General features: G+C 38.3%; 1 protein-coding gene across 2 annotated transcripts in view; it reads left to right on the top strand.

Moving 5' to 3' along the window:
- PRKCA (protein kinase C alpha) overlaps nucleotides 1–22,608 on the top strand; it is a 155,797-nt gene that overhangs the window by 99,375 nt on the left and 33,814 nt on the right. For both annotated transcript variants that reach the window (XM_059828371.1, XM_059828372.1), the window contains exons 4-8: nucleotides 1,478–1,589; nucleotides 2,319–2,447; nucleotides 13,818–13,974; nucleotides 14,071–14,205; nucleotides 14,954–15,050. In XM_059828371.1, the coding sequence (XP_059684354.1) occupies nucleotides 1,478–1,589; nucleotides 2,319–2,447; nucleotides 13,818–13,974; nucleotides 14,071–14,205; nucleotides 14,954–15,050 (630 nt within the window). The remainder of the gene's footprint in view (nucleotides 1–1,477; nucleotides 1,590–2,318; nucleotides 2,448–13,817; nucleotides 13,975–14,070; nucleotides 14,206–14,953; nucleotides 15,051–22,608) is intronic.

Raw genomic sequence — 22,608 nt, 5'->3', positions numbered from 1 at the left:
CAGTATGGCAAAATACTAAATTTTGAAAGCAAGTTTTTGCCTTCTCATAGTCATATTTTTATGAGACTTACTGTTGGGAGTTCCCAAATTTCTTTAATTTCTTGAGAAAGCACTTATACTGGAGGAATCTTTTATTTTTGAAGAAAGCGTTAGCAGGTTTTCAATTTTGTATAACATGCTGTGCTTCACTTTTGGTTTTTTGGAAAGCTTTTATTGGCAGATGCAAGTTGAAAAGTTAGTTTATTTTTTATGACAATTTAGTAATTCTTATATAAGGGTATATTAATATAAAATATAATAATATAAAATATAAACAGAGAGAAAACATTTTGAGGTCTCATTTTGCAGTTGTATTTTTGTTAAGGATGCTTTAATACATGAAAGACCTGGCATTTCATAATTTCCGTGGTCTTCCATGAGAATTACTGCTCTTCCCAACTTCTGATCAAGATTGTGCAGTGGTAGTTTTGACTAAAATACAGTTGGAGCTGGAAGTGGTCATAAAGGATGTCAAAATAGAGCTGATGTGCCCAGGAAGTACAGGGCTATCAAGCTGTTTCTTTCTGCAACACACATCTCCAGGTGTTGGGAACAGGCTGCGCGAGTCTGGTGTACGTGAAGTTCTGTGGCCACGTATGTGTGGAATGAGCCTGACCTGGGTGAACGTATTGAAGATGTGATTTCTTCCTTTCATATAAATGTTCTTGGTTTTTCAAAGGGGACCTCTACCCCTAGAGAAACAGCAAATGTATTTGGATGTGTCATAAATTTAAGTGATTGGGGTGTATTCCCTTTCACTCATCCTAAATTAGAAACCATTTCCAAGCTGCTGGTGGCCTTAAAATGTCCTCACTATAAATGTCTCTGTTGGAAAATCAGACGGGAATAGCAGTCTCGGGAAAATATTTACTACATGCCAAGTTAGAATTTGTTCACTTTCATTTACAGTAGTATCGATTATAAGTTTGCAGCATTTCAAGATGATCCCGTCTTTTAAGATCCCGATTTGACAGTCGTTTGACTGTATTTCAGATTAGCCCCTTAACAGTTGCTTCCCTCCTCTCCTGCTATTTTTTGTGTCATCATTTCAGAACGGTGACGATAACACGCTGTAAACAAGCAGCCAGTATGCCACACTTCAGCCACAGGCTGAATGCCATCACTGTAATTCTGTATATGTACAGTCCGTAAATGGAGGTTTGAGTGTAGATGAATCACAGGAACAAGCCTGTGTTCTCTGAGCTGACATATTCTTTCTTACAGCACCAAAGCAAAGGAAAAATAGGAACCGAGGCCGATATACCTGCACCAATGTAGGTACCACTATAAGGGCTGTGAATTAGCTACACGCTGGAATATATTTTCCTGTAGCATAAGTTGCAGAGCTGGAAAGTTTTTGGTATTTGAAGTAATATATTAAAAGTGTGTCAATCTTATTTTTTATGACTTGAGAATCTCGTTCTGTTTTTGCCTCCAGGATCCCAGAAGCAAGCACAAATTTAAGATCCACACGTATGGGAGCCCGACCTTTTGTGACCATTGTGGGTCACTGCTTTATGGGCTTCTGCACCAAGGGATGAAATGTGACAGTAAGTGAAGTTTTTCTATGTTACCAAAAGGGGATTTTAGAAAGTAAGTGGAAACACTGGGTAACAGCTTCTTACTTCTTTTCTGTGGAAAATACCGTTTCAAATGTCAGCTATTTATAGTACTGTTATATTTCAAGTGGATATTTCAGCGCTATAATAATATACTAACAAAAATCACCTCTGTTGCTGAGAACATGGTGTATTGCGTTTGATGTGGCTGAAGAGCATTTGCCGTGGCAGTTTTGAGGAAGGCTGGTTTTGGACTGGTCAGGTGAATGCGCTGTTGAAGACTGAAATTTCAGTTTAGTTTGTAGCCAGCGTCAAATATTTTCCTTGTATTTCATTTGTCTTGGAAGTCTCCTGCTAGAAAATCTAGTAATCAATTTAAACCTAACTCCCTTCATTGCTAATGCTGGCACGAACGCTGTTTTCTTAGTCATATTCCCAGCAAGTCTTTATTCCATTTTCACTTTTTTTTTCCTTGTGCTTCATTAATGACACCTTTAGGTTTCTGACATAGATCATTTTATTCTGTTTCATTCACTGCCTACAAAATGTATTGTAAGGTGGAAACTAGCCATGTCGTTTGGTTGAGAACCATGCAGCTGTAATCTGAAAGTCTTGCCAACAGTTAAGCATTGTAATCCTAACTTTTGCTTTGCTCAGTGTTTGCAGTGTGATCGTATTATTAGCTTCTCAGAGCTGTCTGAACCATTTTTATATCCACAGCCTGTGATATGAACGTTCATAAGCAATGTGTAATAAACGTCCCAAGCCTCTGTGGCATGGACCACACAGAGAAAAGAGGAAGGATTTATCTGAAAGCTGAAGTCACTGGTGACAAACTGGAAGTAACAGGTAAACAACTCATTTTGGAATTTTGCAGGTTTTATAAATGTATAACATACGCTGTGGGTTTATGTACCTTGGTCAAATCTTTTTGTATTAAAGCCAGCGAAGGAGTATTCCCCTTCAGAAGTGTGAGGATTTCATTCAACATGTCCTTGAATCAGGAAACTCTATGAACTGGTGTTCATAAAACTAAATAGGAAAATGAAAGCTGTAGTAATAGCTTTGAAAACTCAGGAATATTAATTAGAAAATCACTGTAATGTCAGTTTTTTGTGTAGGAAGCAGCCCAGCAGGATAGCTAGCTGTTCAGGAAGTTAGCCATCATCTTCAGAACACAAGAAATACTCCAAACTTTCATCAGCTGAGGAGCTGTTTCCTGCATTTCAGAGTATTTAATAAACAAAGGCAGCTTGGATTCAATCCCAAATATTACTCCCAGAGAGTTATAAAATAATAAAAAAAAATTACCCATTCTGTAAGGTTAGGTTAAGGTTACCGAGATGGGGAGGAGGGAGGGAGAGGAAGGAAAGAGAGGCTGGCAGTTCATTTCCTCGGAAGTGTTTCTCCCAGGATTTATGAGTAAGCTCTGCTTGTGCACACACCCATTCCAAGTCTGAAGTTGCAGCAAAAATTCTGGAAAATGTATTTTGCAAGTTGAGGGACTGTTTTGTCCCCCTAAATAGATATGTAATAGGTTGTTTAACTCCAACAGAACTTCCTTGTGCTGTATCAGAGAGTGGAGTTTATCGCTCAGGATCTGCATAGGAATTTGTATTTACAGCATGTTACGTTTGTTCTGTACGTGCTTTCTACTTTAGCTGGTGTCAACTGATAATTAGTGTATCTGATATCTGAAGTGTAAAGTTGGTAGTGAACTTTATTCTTGATTTTTCCTTTCTGTTGGACACGAATATGCAAAAAATTGCAGTGTATTTACTCAAAGGGAGAGCACAGGGCAGGCATTAGGATGGACAGAAAATATTGTTCATTTTTTTTATAGGTAGCAGCAAGTCTGTAAAACAAATTAAATTCTAAAAGAAAGTCCCAATTCTTTATGGCTCAAAGCCTTAAGGAAATTTCAAATATGTGCTGTAGTAACTAGAACCAAAATAAGTATGATATAATGTAGGAAATGGAGTAGAAGACACTCATAAAACAGAAATTAGCAGAAGCTTTTGCCTCAGGAGAGTGGGTTGGTTAGTGTGTCGTCACAGGTGACCAACACTGCTTCCTCAGGGAAGAGAACTTAAAAGCAGCACATCTCAATACATCACGTTAGATGTACACAGCTTTAAAATCGGCACTGTAAGAAACTGAATTCAGTGTCCACACTGTGAAGCAAGAACAGGGTGCGGGGCTGTTATCGTTGCCTGTTTGGTGTTGCAAAAGGGAATTAAATTTGCGGGCAAAGTTACAGCAGGACAAAGCAGGAGGTTTCTTAGCCCATCTCAGCTTCTGCCTTTGTTGCTTGATGTAGTTGTTGGCAACCTGTGGATGTTGAGTGCTGCGTGTTGCTTCAGCATTGCTTAGTGGAAAGGCTAGAGCCTATTCCATGCCATAAGGGTGTTCCTTCTACCTCTGCACTTCTTTGGCGAGTGAATCTCAACAGACACCATACCCCTTGTAGTCAACGTAAAGGAAGTCAGACCGTCGCACTGAATTGTCACAGCTTATAGAACCGGCGAACTTCCCTCCTGTGGCTGTATTCATTCATGGCTCTCTTCTCTCTAAATCCGAATACCTCCATGTTCTCCTGTCAAACCTTGTAAAATGCATTGAAAAGGAGAGGTATGATAAAGTTTAGTTAGAAAGGATCAGAATGGATCCCAAGTGGTACTTAATTGTAGCTTAACTTTTCAAATAGCTTCCTGCCGACGTAGGAGGGGTAAATTTGTCCACGGTGCTGTCATTAACAGAACGGTGGTTTCACTTAGTGGTGAGGCATTTCAAAGATAGTCATGCAGGTTCTAAAAGTAGTTGTACCATGAGAAGAGAACTAATTTGAAAATCACCCAAGTGACAAAATTTAATATTTGCATTATTCTAGGCTGCTTTGCAGCAAAGTTCTTAAACGTGGCTTAAACTTTCTGACATAATGCACAAAATTTGACAAAAAACATGTACATATTTTCTGATGATTCAGCAAGTTTATAATCCTTCTAGGGACAAAAACATTTGTCACAAGTCTTTGTGGTACCAAGGCACTATAAAACAATTACACAAATAGGTATTCTTTTAGTTCACAATTTTATTTGAAAAGGTCTTGTCTGAAATAAGAATATGGTAAAATTGTTACAGGTATTTTGTAGGTTTTCTTCATAAGCTTTTTTTGGTGTGAGTGTACTTGGCAAATGCTGTTACTTTTGTGTTTATAAATAAAACATTTCCATCCCACAATTAAGTAGGTTTCTGGACAAGAAGAAAAATGTTTACTATAACCTTGTTATGTATCTAACAATTATGGTACTCTCAAGTTGTTTTCGTTGAGGCTTGTCAGCATTTCCAAGCTTTCAGAAAATGTCTTTAAACAAAAATGACAGTAACCCTGAAAGTAAGCTTCTTTTTTTATAATAAAAAATACTATACGGACTAAGCCCAGATTGGGTGACATTTCAGATACCTTTTGTGCATGTTTAACTGAAGAGGCAAGTAGCGATCGTCAGTTAGTTCATGGACATATTGCGATGCAAAGATTTCAAACTCCTTTTCTCCCAGTACAGCATTGCTTCTAAAATATTAATTGACAAAACCTTTGTTAGAATATACAGTTCCCAGAGCTGCCAAGCACGATACCACTGCCTTTCGATTCAGGAAAGGAGGTGAATTAAATGTCCGGGAGGTTTAGGAACAGCAGGAAAAATAATCAATGATTGGCTGTTTGGTTTGAGCCTTTGCCTGAATCTTTTTCAAAGGAATTACTCTGTAGGTGTTGAACTCCTTCAGCTGAAATCCTTAATATCTCTGCTCTGCATCCTGTTTTGTTTGTTAATTAGTTCCTGCTGATTTTTTCGTAGCCAGCCTTGATTGCATGCAAAACATCTGTGCTGCTAAATGGAGACATGCCACTCTGGTTGGCATCTTGCAAATACCTTTGATGGGCAGCTCAGCCATCCCGGTCCCAGCCAGGAAAGCCCACCAAGGACACAGCACGCTTAATGTCGACTGGAAGATACGGTTGTTTGGGGGGAACGCTGCTGAGTACGTTGCAATTTGTCTTTACTCCTGCATAATTGCTTTCAGGGTTTTGTGGTGGCTTTTGTTTCCAAAAAAGGCCACAGTACACGCTCGCTTACAAAGTGTTTTCTTGATGAAATACTGTAAATAGTACTGGGTTTTTTTCCCAGTAAATACCAGGAAAGAGGCAAGGCGGAGTACTGCCAGATGGAGTTGGCCAGTGGTTCAGTCAGATTATCTAAAATATCTAAGTACTTTGGCAGGTTTTGAATTGAACTAATAGTGGGAATGATTCAGTCCTATATGTAAACATACTTAATTCCACTTTACTGGGTCGGATCTTCAATCTGGGTGCTTAAAGGTGGACACACAGTCTTTTCTGTGCGAGCGTTAGAGACTGCAACACTTTTTCACAAATAAGTAGGAATTTTGTATTGGTATACTTTGCCAAAACCTTGCCATCTTCCCAGTGCTAGTCAACCTGCCACATTCAATGCTCATTTGTGTTGCAGTTCTTAAATATCAATGGTTTATTTTATAGCTACTAGCTTGAGAGTTGCATTGCATGTTAATAATCTATTGCACTTGCAGCAAATCAACTTCTTAGTTTTCTTTTTATAGAAACTGTCTTGAATTGCTTTTTTCTGAAATCACTGAATTCATGACGCTTTCATAGGTTGGACTGACTTGAAGATTCTGCTTTTAGGCATAGTAAAGCAGTTTTTGCTGTTCTTAATCTATGCTTTTTGCACTGAATTTTCTTCCTCCTGATGTGTGTTAAAAGTTTTGTCACTCTTACATTTACTTGTTGACCCATCTTATAATTTGGGGCTCTTCTGAGTGAGTTTGTAGGTGGTTGAATCACGGTTTTGATTTTTTAATTTTATTTTTGAGTTATTTTTCTAGTGAGTAAACAATAACCTTTGTGAGAAAATAACCCCATCTGGTGCACTGACATATAAAAAGCTGCCACATTATCGGGATCCTAAACTGTGACCTATCAGTTGCTGGGAGCTGGATTTGACAGGAGCTGACGGTGAAGAACTGCCCTCCCGACACAGGCTCTGGTTTAGAGGCAGGGTGTTACCCACTCGCTGTCAGCTAATGCACCCTACCGTTACATAAACGTTATTAAAATACATAGAGACACAGCCCAGAGTTTTCAGGGGTTTTAAATGGATTTCCATTAGCTGAAAGAACACAGAAAATCTGGTTTTATTCTTCGGTGATGCTTGTGTTATGTAAAAGAGGAGGAAACCTGGCAGTGATCTCCGCAGAGGTTGGGAGCACATAACAGGCTCTCCGACAATGATCTCCCTAGGAGTTCTGTACTCCCCACTGTACATTTTTCAAATTATTTATGAATGTATGAATGCTGAGCCACCCTATGGCACTGCATATTAATGTCGTGTCACACTGCTTGCTGTGGACAGCTGGGTTAAGAGCCCCTGCCCAAACAAGCTTGAGAGACAAACTGGAAAATCTGGGCTAATTTCTAGATTCTCATAAAAATGGTTTCCTTAAAAGACCCCACCACACACACACTCTAACAATTTTATTTATGATTGTCTAGGTCAACATTAGTGTCTGTCTCTGTTAGTATTAATTTCACGACATTCTGCAACTGATTTTAAGGGGAACATATATTCTGGCTATTTGACCAGCTTTTAGTACCAAATACCTATAAAGTGATCCCAAACAATTACTTGCATGTGGGAGGCATTTTTAATGTCTCAAAGAATGTGAATCGTGTGTTTTATCTCACTAATCTCTTCTCTTTTTTTCTGGCATTCCCACAATCTGCAGGGTTGCTGGTTCTCTACAGAAAGAGCTGTGCCTTTAACAAATGCCAGCCCTGGCAGCAACTGAATGCTCCCCATTTCATTCATTAAATTGCCTATTTCTTCATGGTAAAGTTAATGCATAGTATTTAAAACGAACATTAGTTTTTCATGAACGGCCATCCATCTGCATGCATATAAAAAATTTAACTAAAACGGTATATATTTATGTAAGAATATAAACAGATAAGAATTAGAAAGTTAGTACTCTGAATCCCTTTTCAGACTATTTGATATATCTTGTGTTAAGACCTATGTTTTATTAAGTAGCTGTCCTACCTGGTAGTACATATTTTTTAATGATGATAATTTTTGTAAAGGTAACCTCATTTTACAAGTAAAATACAGTTGCTCCTATGAGATTTCCAGTTGAAATTGAAACTGGAGAACATATTGCAGGCACAAGTACTTATTAAGTAGCATTACAGATGATGGTACATTTTTTATTAGTAGGCAAGAATATCTTAATAAATACAGAGGACTGAAGTATCATGCAACATTGGTTCATTTTTCGTCTTGTTCTAGGAAAATTAATCATCTATTTCTTGGGTGTAAATCACCTGTGAAGTGCAGGCGTTCCAATAGTTGACATTCATTATGTTGCCGTCTTTCAGGATTCAGGAAATGGGGTGTAATGAGTAGGCACTGGTCTCAGGAGGGATATTAAAAGAAATTATAATTGGGCAGGGGAGTAGAGACTGGAATAGAGAAAAGTCTCATATCAGAAATCCCTTTTAGTGGCTGAAAACTGTATAGAAATTGGAAATTGTTTGAAAATCAGGATTTGTTTTGGAGCCAGTTGTACATGTGAGTCACAACCAGCTCCAGAAAGCAAGAATTCAGTGAGAGTTTTAATAAAATCTTGTAATAAATCTTTAATGAAAGCTGAGCAGCTTTGAAGGCAGCTTTGGATCTTGCATACAGAGAGTACAAGTACACAAATTGGAAGAAAGACTATTTTCAGTAATAGGTAAATCTTTTAAACTGTGATTAAGGGGAGTGCGATAAGGTACTGGGGAGAAAGTTCCTCGGCTGGGAATTCAAGATCCTCTGTCACTCACCTAAGCCATCTGTAAGCTGGGCAGATCGCTGGAATCTGTGCCAGAATCCTCTTCAGGAAGTAATGATAATTATGGAATAATTTACTAATGCTTTATTGTGGGAAGACAGAAACTTTACGATGTATTGGAGCTAACAGCGGGCTCCCTTTTCTTTCATTTTGCTGGATAGCTTGCCAGACGAGACCATTTGAGACTTAAAGCCTCTTCTAAAAGCAGCCATTCGTATGCAGTTGAGAGATTTCTGGTCATCTAAGTTGCCTGTAGGGAGTAAAAGATCAGCAAGAAATGGTTGCTGTGATTAGTAAACTGTTTTATTATCAACATTTGGGAATTCGGGCAAAAGGTAGCTGTGACTCACTTGAAAAGGAACTGAGTAAACTCATGCTGCTAATAATTCAGCTTTGCTGTAGGGACAGAAACATTTATTTACTTATTCCCATGACTAAATGTATTTGTTGGTATCATGAGAAGTTATCCATAACTGCATATGGCTTGCAACTTTTGATCTATATGATCTCATGGAAAAAGTTCCAGTTTTGTCATCCGCTCTCTGAATTCCTCAAAATTCTGCCTGTATTTCTTCTCTTCACATAAAATGTCAGTTGTTCTCTGCCAGCCCACTCTGTCTTATTGAGTTATTTATTTAAAGTATGAATACCTAAGAACCAGCTCTGTATTTGCTTATGTCTTTATACTATTCCTGGAAAAGTGGGCGTCCCAGTTTTAGGCATGGCTTCTGGATAGATACTGCTGGATTATAAGTAGCACGTAATAGAGCAACCATAGGACAGCCATCAAATAGTCCACATTTTCTGCTGACTAAACAGTTATGATCTCTTCTTCATTAACAATGAGGAGGAAAATGGTACACTTTGTTCCCTATGGGAACTTGACAACTAGTTCTATTCTGTAGAAGGAAAACTTGGGCAAGCTTGGATTTATTAGAAACTTCACTATATACTCTTCACTGTCTTTTCATCTGACTGCATTCTCAGTCCCCGTTAAGAGTCTAATCTGGACAAAATGTTAGGAACTTTAACTTGTACTAGCTACATTGCCTAGCACAGAGGTCACTATCATGCTTAATAGTCACGACAGAAAACTGGCAAGTAGTATTTTAGGTTTCTGTCCAAGTTACGCTCCAAGTGATGCTGAACTGTATCTCACTTCAACCATCTATAACTTAGAGTAACACCTCTATCAGAGTGTTGAGTTTAATGAACTAATAATTATAAAGCAGTATGAGATTGCTTGCTATCATTACAGCTATAGCAGAATTCAGCCACAGTGAATTGATTTATTTTCTTGGAGTTATTTTTCATTTAACTTTCTCTGTTTCAACCACACACAAGAGGTAGTAGTGCCTTTGGTGGGGAGGGGAAATCTCCTCTTCTTGTCAATCCTCTTACGGAAACCTGACCTATCCTGTTAAAAATAGGGTGCCCTTAAAGAGGTGGACCACTTAGATGCTAATTCTTTATAAGCACTATTTAGCACAAGTATCATCATGCTGTTTCCTCAAGAAAAGAAGTGCTAAGTCAGTTGAAAAAAGATGTCTAAGGGTACTAATTATGCAGACAAAAGTACAAATGGACCAGTTATCTTAAAACAAGGAGTGAGATAATGACTTCTTTGGCAGCCTGTATTTAGTATATGTTGCATCTTTCCTTCCCAATTCATCTTTGGGCTTCTCTTTTTCTTGTATTTAGAGGGCTTTTTTCTTTCATGTGTTTGCTGCAAAAGAAGGGAGTAGTCTTGCACAGGCTGACGCATCCCCCTGCTGTCAGTGTGGGTTTCTAGGCTCGGCAGCATGTATCAAGGCTGATCAGTGATGGTTTTTCCAGGGAGCTCTCCATAGCAGAGCCTCGGAGAATGGCTCTGCATCCACCCAGCCAATTTCTCAAAATGCTGCTTGGTTTCACACTGAGCATCTCCAGGTAGAATTTAAACATAAAGGATCAGTCTGAAGACGCCATGTTAAAATTAAGCAATTTTGTTCGAGGAATTTTAATGAAAAACTTCCTGGTGTATATTTCTGGGAAGCTGTAGAACACGTAGAGATTTCTGCTCCTCACTTATGCCAAACTACAGTATAGAAATAAAAATCAGAACGTGGATTTTGAAGCAATAGCTCATGTGCCAAACCTAGCAGTGCAGTCACAAGTGCCATGCACAAGAAGACAAAAAAAACCAAACCCAAAACCAAAAGAAAACCAAATCTAGCATGAGAGAGAGAGCAATTTGTGTTGAAGGCTGTCACTTCATCCTTCACTCACTTTATGGTTCTTAGTCCCTTTGGGATTGTAAATATTTAACTAAAATAAGTTATTTAACCTTGATGTTATTCCTCAGAATTATTTGAAGATCACTTCTGGTGTGCTAAATTCTAGTCGGGGGGGGTGGTGGTGGTGTTCATGGATTGAAAACAGAAATGGTTTTCCAGCTGACCACTGGGTGTAGAGACCCTCAAAGGACAAACTCAGAGTAAAAGAGAGTGGAGACAATTTCTCTGGACTGAAGGCTACCGTTTCCCCAACTGCAAAGCCCTGTCGGCTTTATACAGGGGTTGTGGAAAAATAGAAATTAAATGCTCTGCAAGAAAAATGCTTGTTTCTATTCTGTTCTTTTAAAACACAGTGTATTTTTTCTGGTGTGATGATTTGAGTAATATAGTTAGTGACTAGAACTACATTTTATTTTAAAATTTTAGCCCATAAGCATTTTCTGTCTTTCATTTTAAAAACACAAATTTAAGAAAAATAACTTAATCAGTATCAACTGTTGGTTCAAGTTAATGTGATTCCTTTCCAGCCATGATCTGATTTCAATAATTAATTTACATCAGGGCATCTGTTCTGCATGAGAATTATCTTGACAAATAAAGTAGTGTGTTCCAAAGAAGTAGCTTGCATTCCTGTACTCTACCTTCTTTCTACAGTTATTTTGGATATAAGGTACCAGTTAGATGTGGTATTTCCCTCTTCCAACTTGTTCTACCACACCTAATGCTCTCTCATTAAATAAACAGAGCAGGTCAAACTGTTTGAAATTATGTGTTTTCCATAGCAGTAGCTGGTTTTTCCCTCTACAGCTTGGATCAAATGACACAGGGGCTAAGTAGTAGATTTGCACTAAAGCACTGCTTAGCAGTTATATCATTTGGAAGAACACAATCATTATGAGCACTGAACCACTCTCTCCGTCGTGTAAAAGGAAAATGTCAGCCTAGAGCTAGTTACATCAACTTGGTGTACAGGAAATGGAACAGAACCGTTGTATGATTCTGTAAATCACCTTCAGTTCTATGTTATAATGGCGGTGTTGTCAACAACACAAGCTTTCATTTCACTGTCCTTAAGAAAAGCACAATAATATCTGCCCTGTGCTTTACACTCATTGTCCATCTTTTTCTGTCTTAGGGAAGCAGTAGCACACAGTTGTCAGTCCACCACAGCCCTGCCTTCGTTTCTAAAGGGAGAACAAAGGACATTTTGAAAAGACGTACTTCAGCTGTTTTACAAGTCATTTGACTGTTGCCTGAACACTGTCCTCTTCTTACTCTATAAATAATGAGAGTAAACAACACACTATAAAATATCTGTGTTGCTCGGATGCCTTTCAACCTCCGTGCTGGGAAATAACAGGTTGAAATCTAGAATTTTTGTTCACAATATGAAAATGCTGTTTAAATCTGGTGGAAAAGGTGGAGAGTGCCTTGAGCAAACAGTTACTATCTGTTGCTGAAGATCCTGACAAGTTTTGGGTTTTTTTGCATTAGGTCTGATTTGAGTTCTTAAGTGATGCTAAAGTTCAAAGTTTTATGGGAAATGTTTTCCATGAAGAAATATTAGGTGATCTTTCCTAAATGTCCTTTCAGATTTCTTTTCTTCAGTTAGGTAGGTAAATTAAAAAAGCCCTTCTGATGCTGACACTGTGAAAGCAGTAGCTGGAGGGCACTGTCAATCCAGGAGAATATCTCTAGTGACTCACTTTTAAATGCTGGCCTTCCTTCATACCCGAGGAACTATGTCACCCTCAAAGCTTCTTGAGATTTTCCTTCCAGGAACAATTCTAATCTTAAACTATGAGTGTCACAAAGGAATTCCCGAATGAAAACTGTTTTCTGTCCAAAACAAGCCCAGAGGATTACTGCTCCCAGTAGGTTTTGAGATGCCTGGTTATGAGCTCTGAATTCCCCATCTCCAACTTGATCACTGCAGTTCATCGCAGCAGGACCAGTTTGGGTGGGATGGGGTTTCACAGCATGAGGAAAATTCACCTCTTCTTCTGAGGTTCAGCAGAAGCTGATGGCTGAATGCCGTTAACGCAGAATAAAACCTTACATGTCATATAAATGTTACCCGGGCGTTATGCTGGTCCTCTACAAGAGGGAGGAGGTACTGTCTTTGCTCATCCGTTGGAATACTCCACTCCCCTGCAGTGACTTCTGAACTCCGTAGCGAACCCCACAGCTGCTGCCCTAACTCCAGCCAGACTGAAACCCGAAAGCTGCCGAGCCCCCAGTAAATGCCTTCATAACCCACCGTTGCCTGCCTGCCTTGTTCCACGTAGGGATGTGGCCTTGCGGGGAATGGCACCCTGTGCAGATTGCTGACTATTCTTGTCTCTCTCTCTTTGAGGATCGGTCGCAACGTGAGATATGTTAACTCATTTTATGCCTTCTTTTGACATTGTAAAAATAGAAGCTACATGAACATTTTTGTGAAGCTGAAGTTAAACTTGTCTTCTCTGTGCTTTTACTTTGGTTGCTGTCATGACATAACACTTACAGCAATTCCATCTGACAACTAATGAACCATGAATCCAAGGGAAGTTTAGTGTTAGATACCTTCCAATGAGGGATTGTATTCAATAACCTATCTTCTGAAATCTATTGTGACCTGGCTATCACCCTTACAGTATTTAGCTGATAGTCCTCTAGTTTTATAACCTAAGACTGATGAGGAAATAAAAACACAAAGATTTGCTACCTGCTTTAAAGTTTGTAGTGATGGATTTGGACATTTAATCATTCCATTGCAGGAAAAGAGCTGCCTGGAAGCTGCACGTTGTTTGTGAATTGCTCTTCTCTCCTGTCATTTCTCTCTACCATTCTTATAAATATCCCTAACTGCAGCTTTACTTTACAACAAGTAGTTTCTTCCGTGCCACGTTTGACAAGTGGGTTTCACGTCTTATTTAATTTTCAACATGTTTCAACAACTCTGGTTTGACGTGTTATTGCTTTCTTAACGGTGAGTTGTAATCCTATACAAATTAGCTGTGTTTTATATTGACAGTGCGAGAAGCAAAAAACCTAATTCCCATGGATCCAAATGGACTTTCAGATCCTTATGTTAAACTGAAGCTCATCCCAGATCCTAAGAATGAAAGTAAACAAAAAACAAAAACCATCCGTTCTACTCTGAACCCAGACTGGAATGAGTCATTCACATTGTAAGTTTAATGCCTTTTAATGTAGTGTCTTTGTATGTATTGAATCATTTATTTCAGTGTTGCATTGAAAACTCCTCTATTTCTCTCCTTTTTTAGTAAATTAAAACCTACAGACAAAGATCGACGGTTATCTGTAGAGGTCTGGGACTGGGATCGAACAACCAGAAATGATTTCATGGGATCTCTTTCATTTGGGGTGTCAGAGCTTATGAAAATGCCAGCCAGTGGATGGTAAGAGTTTCTGAAAAGAAAGGAGGAGAGAATATATCACAAGAAGTTTAAAACCAGTATTTTTCTTAAATATAATCTACCTTTTTTGGAGCTTTTCACTGTATCTTGGGCTATAAATTCACTGAAAATGCAGCTAAACCTGGGAAAAATAGGCTATATATAACAAAGAAAGTTAATAAAAGGAATGCTTTTCTTTTGTGGTGTTCATGAAACTTCTGCTGGAGCCAGGAGCTGCTGCAAACTCAATTCTGTGTACATAGTCTTGTGATACGAATTTTATTTTTATCTCAAATATGATATATTCATTACTAAGTGTATCATGTTATATATAGCTCTGCAAATTCAAAGTACATGGGAACTGATTTTATAAAATGCCATCTCATTACCTACCAAGCTAGGGGTAGAACTCATCACATCTTCTCAAAAAGTACATTTCATCAAAGATAATTGTTTAGGGCTATAGATGCACTGGAGACAAAGGTTTTCAGGGTTGATGTCTCCCATCATATCACAGGATGGGTGGGAAGAATTTCTTTGTCCATTAAACTGCCTTGGCAGATAGTTTGGGGTTAAAGATTTAATTTTAGGTTAAATATATTCTGTTTCTGAGTTTGCTTTAGATCTTTGAAAGCAGTTCTTTACATACCTGTGACATTGATACAAACCACACACAAACAGCTAAATCAGATTTTAAATCTAACAGGAATAAAACTGTAAAGTCACCATTTTTTTCTCGACTGTTCCACAGGTACAAGCTGCTGAATCAAGAAGAAGGTGAATATTATAATGTTCCAATTCCAGATGCTGATGAAGATGGAAATGCAGAGCTCCGGCAGAAGTTTGAGGTGAGGGTTAAACACAAATGGGTACAACCATATATTGCATACATTTTTCACTTTATTAAAAAAAAAAAAAGCAAGCCTATTAAAAGATATATACTAGAGTGCTACTATTTCTGTTGCCTGTGACAGCAGTATGTGCCTTTGGGTTTCTTGAAGATTGGACCAAATGGTTTAATTCAGTAGTGGTATCATTTTTCTGACAGTTCAGCTTCTCTGCTATGACACTTATAAGTTGGTATTTTAAAATATTTTATGTCAAGTATATGTAATAATTTCAATGTCTTTGAATACTTTCTGCAAAATCTGCCAGCGGTTATCACTAGTATCTACGTTATTTGACAAATTAAATTCTCAGAAACAACAGTATTTTAATACTTAGAATGTTTCACACAATTTTTTTTTTTTTTTTAAAGAAAATATTTACAATGTTAATTACCGATTATTTGGAGCCTCAAAATCTCTGTAGAATGTTGTCATCTGAAATTCTGGTATCTTTAATGTGGGTATGGCAGTTTTTAAGGATAAGAGGTATTGCTGATTCTGTACAGAAAAGAAACACTGAAGAAAAGCGATACTTTCCGCAGTCTTCCTGCCTTCTGTGGTGCAAATTGGAGTGGTTGGTAGTCACAAGCATGGTCTCCCCGTGCCATGCAAAGGAGTTGTTTCTTAATGAACAGACTTAGCCTCTTCTGACAGCCAGTACTACAGCAAAATATGTGCTGGCCATTAAACACAGCAACAGAAAGGTACGGTTTGGGGAGGGAGGTGTTTTGCTAACAGCTGTACTGGATTCAGCTCATCTGATTTGACTACTCTTTCCAGCTGCACACACAATATTAAATTTAAAATATTCCAATCTACAGTATTGTTTTCTTTTTTTTCTGGTTGAATATTTACAACTTTAGTCTAGCTGTTTATCCAGAAAGTAATTAATGTACCTATTGTGCATAAACAAACACTTACGCCTATTCCTTTCAACCTGAAATGGCAATTTTTTATGTTCACCATCAGGCAAAGTTCTACATTGTTATTATAAAAGATGGGTTAACCCAAGAAAGTGAGGAAAAACGGCACATGTTCAACTTTCAAGAAGGAAAAAGAAAAGGTGCATCCATTTCTTCTGAACACATTTGGATCAGCTACCATACTTTTGTCTGCAGCATGAACTATGATTTTTGTTATACATTTGAGAAGTATTTGAATCTCCATTCCATTTTCCTTGCTTTACAATTGTGATCTGACCAGTGTGATTTTATTTTGCTGCACTAGGTCATTTTCTATTCAAGATGATACTTACTTTTTATCCTCCCTAGAAAGAATAGCATCAAAAGTAATTCTTTTCACCCCTTACATGTCTCTGTGCAATATACAGAGTCTGGAATTGGGTGGATAGGTATATGTTAGTGATACAGGTATAGAAACTACCTGGTTTTTCTCGGGACAGAGACAGCACGAAGACAAGTCACTAAAGTTGTCTGTTTAAAAATGTCAACTGTTTTATGCAGTGTGTTTGCATATTGAATTTACAGTCTATTAGGTTTTTTTCTCAAGCCCACTGTACATACATTGGTTGCAGAATGAACAGTCAGGGTTTATCCATGTCGTGCAATGAAGTGGAGTAGAAATCCCGAGAGGCTGCGTTGTGTAAAGCTACTGGACCGGGTCCCAGAAACAGCAGCTTCACATAGGGTCAGCTCTGCCTCAGAAATAATGACTCTGTCTCAAAGTCTAATTAGTTCAGCTTCAGCACTGCCCTGTTCTGGAGGTAGCCTCGTTGATGCTAGTTTAGTGGTCCGAATTAATCAAGGAAAGGGAATAGTTTTTCAGTGAACACAGTGTCTCCAGGAATATCGTTTACAGAGTTGCATAATGAACAGTTTTAAAACTTAGTGGTGATATGGGGGAATATTGGTAGCCGAACAAAATGTGTAATTATAACTAGAGCAAGGCTAGTGTACTGCAGTATTAGACGGTAAAAGGATTTAGAGTCAACCTCTTACCCTCTCCCAAAGTCTACCACTGTGAGAAGGAACAGAGGGAAGCAGCACCTTCCGAGTAACGTTCTTACTTGGTTTCAAGGGGAATTACTGTGATGGCTTATAAAAATTAACAGCACAGATGTCTGAATGGTTGTATTCAACTTATTAGCTATTCTGGTATGGTACAGAAGCGGTGCTGACTCTGATCGTCTTTTACGTTATTTTTCTTATCATTTATATCTTGGCTTACATACTCATTTTATTTTAGGTACCCTATACTAAGGAACAAGTAGATAGCACTGAGAAATATGCTGCTATTTGTGATTTAATGACATCATCTAAATAAATATTTCCACTGTTCTGAAATCAGCTTTGGAACCTTACAGGAAGAAGATTGCAGATCTTGACTGCCATTTTACTAGGGGAGTGTATTTGTCAGGAAGATTAAGAATATAGATAGACCGAGAGGTCATGCTGGGCTATCCTCTCGTTTATCAGTTTATAGAAAAGAGTAATTTCAGAGTGGTTGCTAATCAAGTCTGCGTTTGTGGTGCTTGGTCTACTTTTCGATATATGACAGTGTGATTGATATCCAAGCAACATTGATTTAATTTTGAGTACAAAATTACAACAATTTCTACAAAAGTATTGCATTACTAATATCAAATACTTAAAATGAATAATGGTGGTCTTCAGAGTAAGGAGCTATATACAAACCTAAGCTATACAAGAATGGAGAAACTTCAGGATGAGAATTTCATTGCTTAATATTAAGGAAGAATAAGAATGTTTTCAGGTTATAAAAGATCAGAGAACTGGTAGATGTGAAATTTCTGAAACCAGTTTCTGGTCTTAAAAAAAAACAAGTCTAAGACATTCTTAAAACTGACTTTGCCCTTTCAATCAAAGTTTAGAAATGTGCTTAGTAGAATCTCCAAGAGCACTTAGGAGCTACCTTCTATTTAAATCAATGAGAATTTTAAAAATATCTGCCTGTATCTATAGTTCGACAGACATCTTTAAGATTCGGCCTCAAGCTGTCACTGATTTCAAACTATTTACACAGTCTTATCGCATCCTTCTAGCTCCACTTTAACAACGCAGATTCTTATTTAAATGTGGTTATTAGTCACACAAATCTCGTTGGTATGCCGCTTTACTTACTGGACCTTCTGACACAGATTCTTCAAGTCATTTATTCAATGTAAACCTACATTCAAATAGCTATACGAGATTATAAATAAGTAAATAAATAATAGATTCAAACATTCTCTTCACTTACATTTGTAATTGAATGGTAAAAACTATTTGTCATGAGAAAAGGTTTCCTCGTGGCCCATTCTGCCAGATCTAAACCAGTTGAAAACTTAACACCTGAGTTGTGCCCCATAGTTTTAGATCCTACCCAACAGATGGGGCCAAACTGGAAAAGGAAGAGAAGAGTTGAGGAGGACAGTGGTTTCATTACTGGAATCATGCAGTGACCTCGCTAAGGATTTTTAGATTTTACTACAAGGAGTTTTCTTTTTATATACTGTCTACGTATTATCTATATGAAGTTGTACAACATATAGAAACTGAGGTGTATTATGCATAGATGCAGCGCAGTATTTTCTAGACGATAAATTTTAATCAATCTACATATTTTCAGGATCTCATCTATCACTAAAACTTACAAATCAATTGTCTGCTCATTTTGCGGTATGATCAAAGCTGTCTACAGCTGTCTACAGTGATTTATAGATGATACATCATTATTAATATTTAGAGATAAAAATATACTCCTGTAGGAAGTGGAGGCAGGATAAAATCTGTCACTGTTTTTCATTTGGTTTTAACCTTTGGTTGTGAATTTTCCCTCCAGAATGGCATTATTTGTGGCCATCTCAAAACGAAACTCTGTTCTCAACAGGCATATTCAGAATAATTGTAGCTGCTCCATAATTGTCCGTGCTGAGGTTGCCATGGGAACTCCCAACAGTCCCAGGTGGCTCCGTGGACCCAAACTAGCAAGTCTTTTAACTGCAGTATCTACTCTTTGTTATATACTTATTTTCCTGTTACTGGATTTTGCTAGTCAAAGAAAGAAGCAGAATATTGAAATAATGCAACCTTATTGTATTTTTAATACGTGGTTATGATTTGAGCCATAATACATTTTTGCCATTTAGGGCATTGTTCTGGTTTTTTATTTGGGGAAAAGAAATGTGCAAATTCTAAAACTCCTATTTTAGGAAGTTATTTCAGTTTTGTGAAGCCCTGTTTCCTGTAATTTGCTGCTTAGTAAAGCACTTCTTGATACTTAAATATCACCTTAGAATAACAATAGAATAATACTGGTTTAAAAGTAGGCTGGTTAATTATTCTGTCTGTCCCCTTCTTTCCACATCACCATCGCAGAAAATGTTATTAAAAATAAAGCAGCTGTTACGGTCCATATCAATGATTTTTTTTTAATTAAAAAAGAACAGAGTAGCTATAATCCTTACATGTGGATACATTTACCAAGTACAAGGTATATTAAGTGATGGGAGCAATCTGAGTCACTGCGGTCAGCTTTGGTAACTGAAGTGATCCAAGCAACTCATTACGAGGTTACTGCTCATATAATCTTCATTTTCGGGCATCTGTGGGGAAGATATGTAACGGTCCTCCTGGTACATACTTTTAAGATGTCAGACATTTTCTTTTGGTCTAATAATTTCCTTTAGTGTAGCTCCCTGTGTGGGTTGCAGTAGAACAAAATCGTTCCCTTAGTTTCTGAGCAAGAGCTCAGATTACTGTCCCCACCGTGGGGATCCATGTGGGACCATTCTGGGGGACCTTGGGAGGTGCTTCCCTGGGGACATCCATCCACATCTGCCGCTGTGGCCGCTAGCATTGGATTGTGTTTGTGTTGGAGATTTCAGCTGAGACACCAGGTGCCAGTGGCTTTTCGTGGCTGCCAGTTTTGTACCATTCCATTTAATTAAGTGAGTAACAATAAAATCACTCCACAATAAAATGAAGTTATTCTGATAAGTACTTTTTCTGCCAAATAATTACCAGTCAGCGTTAGGAAAAGCAGGTACCATTTTCATCTACCAGTCGACATTGTGGGCCAGATCCATACACCCGTGTGTAGTAGGAAGGCCAGGCACTGCTCCCAGGGGAATTGGCCATACTGCTTGTGTGCTCCATTTCCAGTCTCCCCTTTCTGGGGTTGATCCAGGTACTAGGTAAACCACCCGGGAGCAGCTCTTATTTATTGTTCTCCACTTGCCTGATGGGCTCTTCTTGCTGCCAAGAGGTGACGTGACCCGGCTCTGCAGTGTTTCCCAGGGACTGCGGCTCGTGGGGCTGGGCCCCCCGTGCTGTTGGTTGGCTGTTCTCAGATTGTCATGACTGCTTTTTCAGCTGCTTCGTGCCAGGGGCATCGCTGATGACGGCTATGCAGAAGCTAGACCTGTAGTTTCCTTTTGCAGACTGAGTGGATCAGAACATAAGGAGAGAGGGAATGCAGTTCAGAACAGGGTAGATAATGTATCTGAAAATTGGAAGTGTACAGTCAGTGGTGACATTTTGGTGACATCTCAGTGCTTCTAAGCATAACTATTATTATGATCCTAAAGAAAATACCTTTTTGAATGCTTTACCATTTTAAATATAAGAACAGGGACAACGTGGTGCTTTGGCCACCTAGAACCTCTCCAGTGACACAGGAGCTGCAGATGTTTCTACTTCTGATGTGCTACTAAACTCCTCCAGTGCACAGGACAGCATTTAGTTTGACCAAGCTTGTGTGTTAATCCTTGTGCAGACATGAATTTATGAAGAAGTAACCTATCTCAGTTTGTATATGTATGTCTGTTGCATACAGAGCTAACGCTGATTTACACCATCAGGCCTCTCTTTGTGGCAGTACCGCTGGTGTTAAACGGTATTTGAAAATGTCCACAGATTTCAAGGCACAATTAAAACTTTCTGATGAGTTTCAATGCTATTATAGTCTAACGCTAAAGAAACCCCTTTCATTTATTTATCATTCCCTTTCTGACCGTCTGACATCATTTCAGTTTGTTTCACTGCAGGTACCACATTTCTTAGATCTTTAACACTCCCTTTAGTTTTATTTGAAGCAGTTTCTGGCTGCTTTATTAGAAAGGAGAAAGACAGTACTTTCTGCATTAATCTGGCATTTTTCTGATATTCACAACAGCTTTAGGTCAAAAGGACATTTTCTTTCTTCCCTTTAATCAATGGCCAGGACATCCTAGAGCAGTTTTAATTCTGAGCTGGAGGCTGGGTAAATATGCTGCAGTTGCATAGCAGAAGACTCCAGGGACTGTTTCAGTAGCTTCTTAAGAACCCAATGAGTTTTCTAATTAAATATGATATTTTCATTCAAAAAAACCTGTAGAGGAGCTTGTGATTTTGTTAATTTGTGAGTGAAGTTCTTCTGGGCTCCTTGTACAGCCCTGTAAGGGCTGTAAAGGAGACATTTCTTTTAAGTCTTTGAAGGATGGTGATGTTTTTGCCCCAGAGCTGTTTACACAGCAGTTACTTTACCCTTTTCTTTTCTTTTTTTTTTTTTTAATAAATAAAAGATACGATCTCTACCATATCTGTATCTAACCAGTACGCATTCCCATTTTGAAGCAATAACTGTAACTTCAGGCAGTTCAGCAAAGGTGACATGGAAAAGAGAAATAACATTGCTGACACTTCAAATTGTAAATGAAAAGATTAAATTTACTTTTCAGGAAACAGACACTAAGCTACACTGAAATCGTGACCAGCCAAATTATCACTGGCACATCAATCCACACTCGTTATGTATAGAGATATAAAAGGAAGAGCTGCTTTTTTTTGGCCATGGCACTCATTCCTATTTTTAAATTGTGCATATTTAATCATTAGAGAATAGTTTGCGGCATTATGGAGATGCTGCTAGATGTCTCCATCTGTTCTATACGATAGTTTGGCATGGGGAATTCCCATATGCAGTTATCTGGAGGTTTCCCATCCACTCACCATATCTGAAACTAGAGAACTTGAAATTTCTTAACCAGTTGACATACATTTCTGGTCTCAGTTCATATCAGCTTGTGATTTCTGTAAGGCTTTTCTCAGTCTGCGTGTTGTGATTTAAGGTGAAGAATGTACATAGAAAATCATATTGATAACAGGGATTTCTTTATCCCTTTTATAAAGTTTAAATGCTTGTCTCAAAACAAGGCAACCCCCCCCTTTTGTGCTGTCGCCCCTCTGCAGTGCTTGTTAGTTATTAAGAGCCCAGACTACACACACCTATATATGTACATCTAGCTTTATGCATTGCAGTGGTTTAATGCCATTAGGAATGTTTCATGCATGAAGCGTATGTACGTACAAGATTGAGGTTAACATTGAAGAGCAGCTGCCTGAAGACCTGTACTTCATCGTGCTATGCTGTACTGTGCTCCTTGCTGTTAGGGTGGTTAACACCATGATTCCTTTGTCGTGATTTTCTGTGCATAACAGATGCGTCCATGTCTGTATTCTCGCTGCTGTGCCTTTATTGGTTTACTTCTGCTACTAATTGTTGTTGCTTTGCTTTGCCA

Source organism: Gavia stellata, chromosome 22 (genome assembly GCF_030936135.1).
Source record: "Gavia stellata isolate bGavSte3 chromosome 22, bGavSte3.hap2, whole genome shotgun sequence".
In the NCBI taxonomy this organism is placed as follows: Eukaryota; Metazoa; Chordata; class Aves; order Gaviiformes; family Gaviidae; genus Gavia; species Gavia stellata.
Note: the sequence above shows the minus strand (reverse complement) of the source record. Positions and strands in the feature narration are given on the sequence as shown.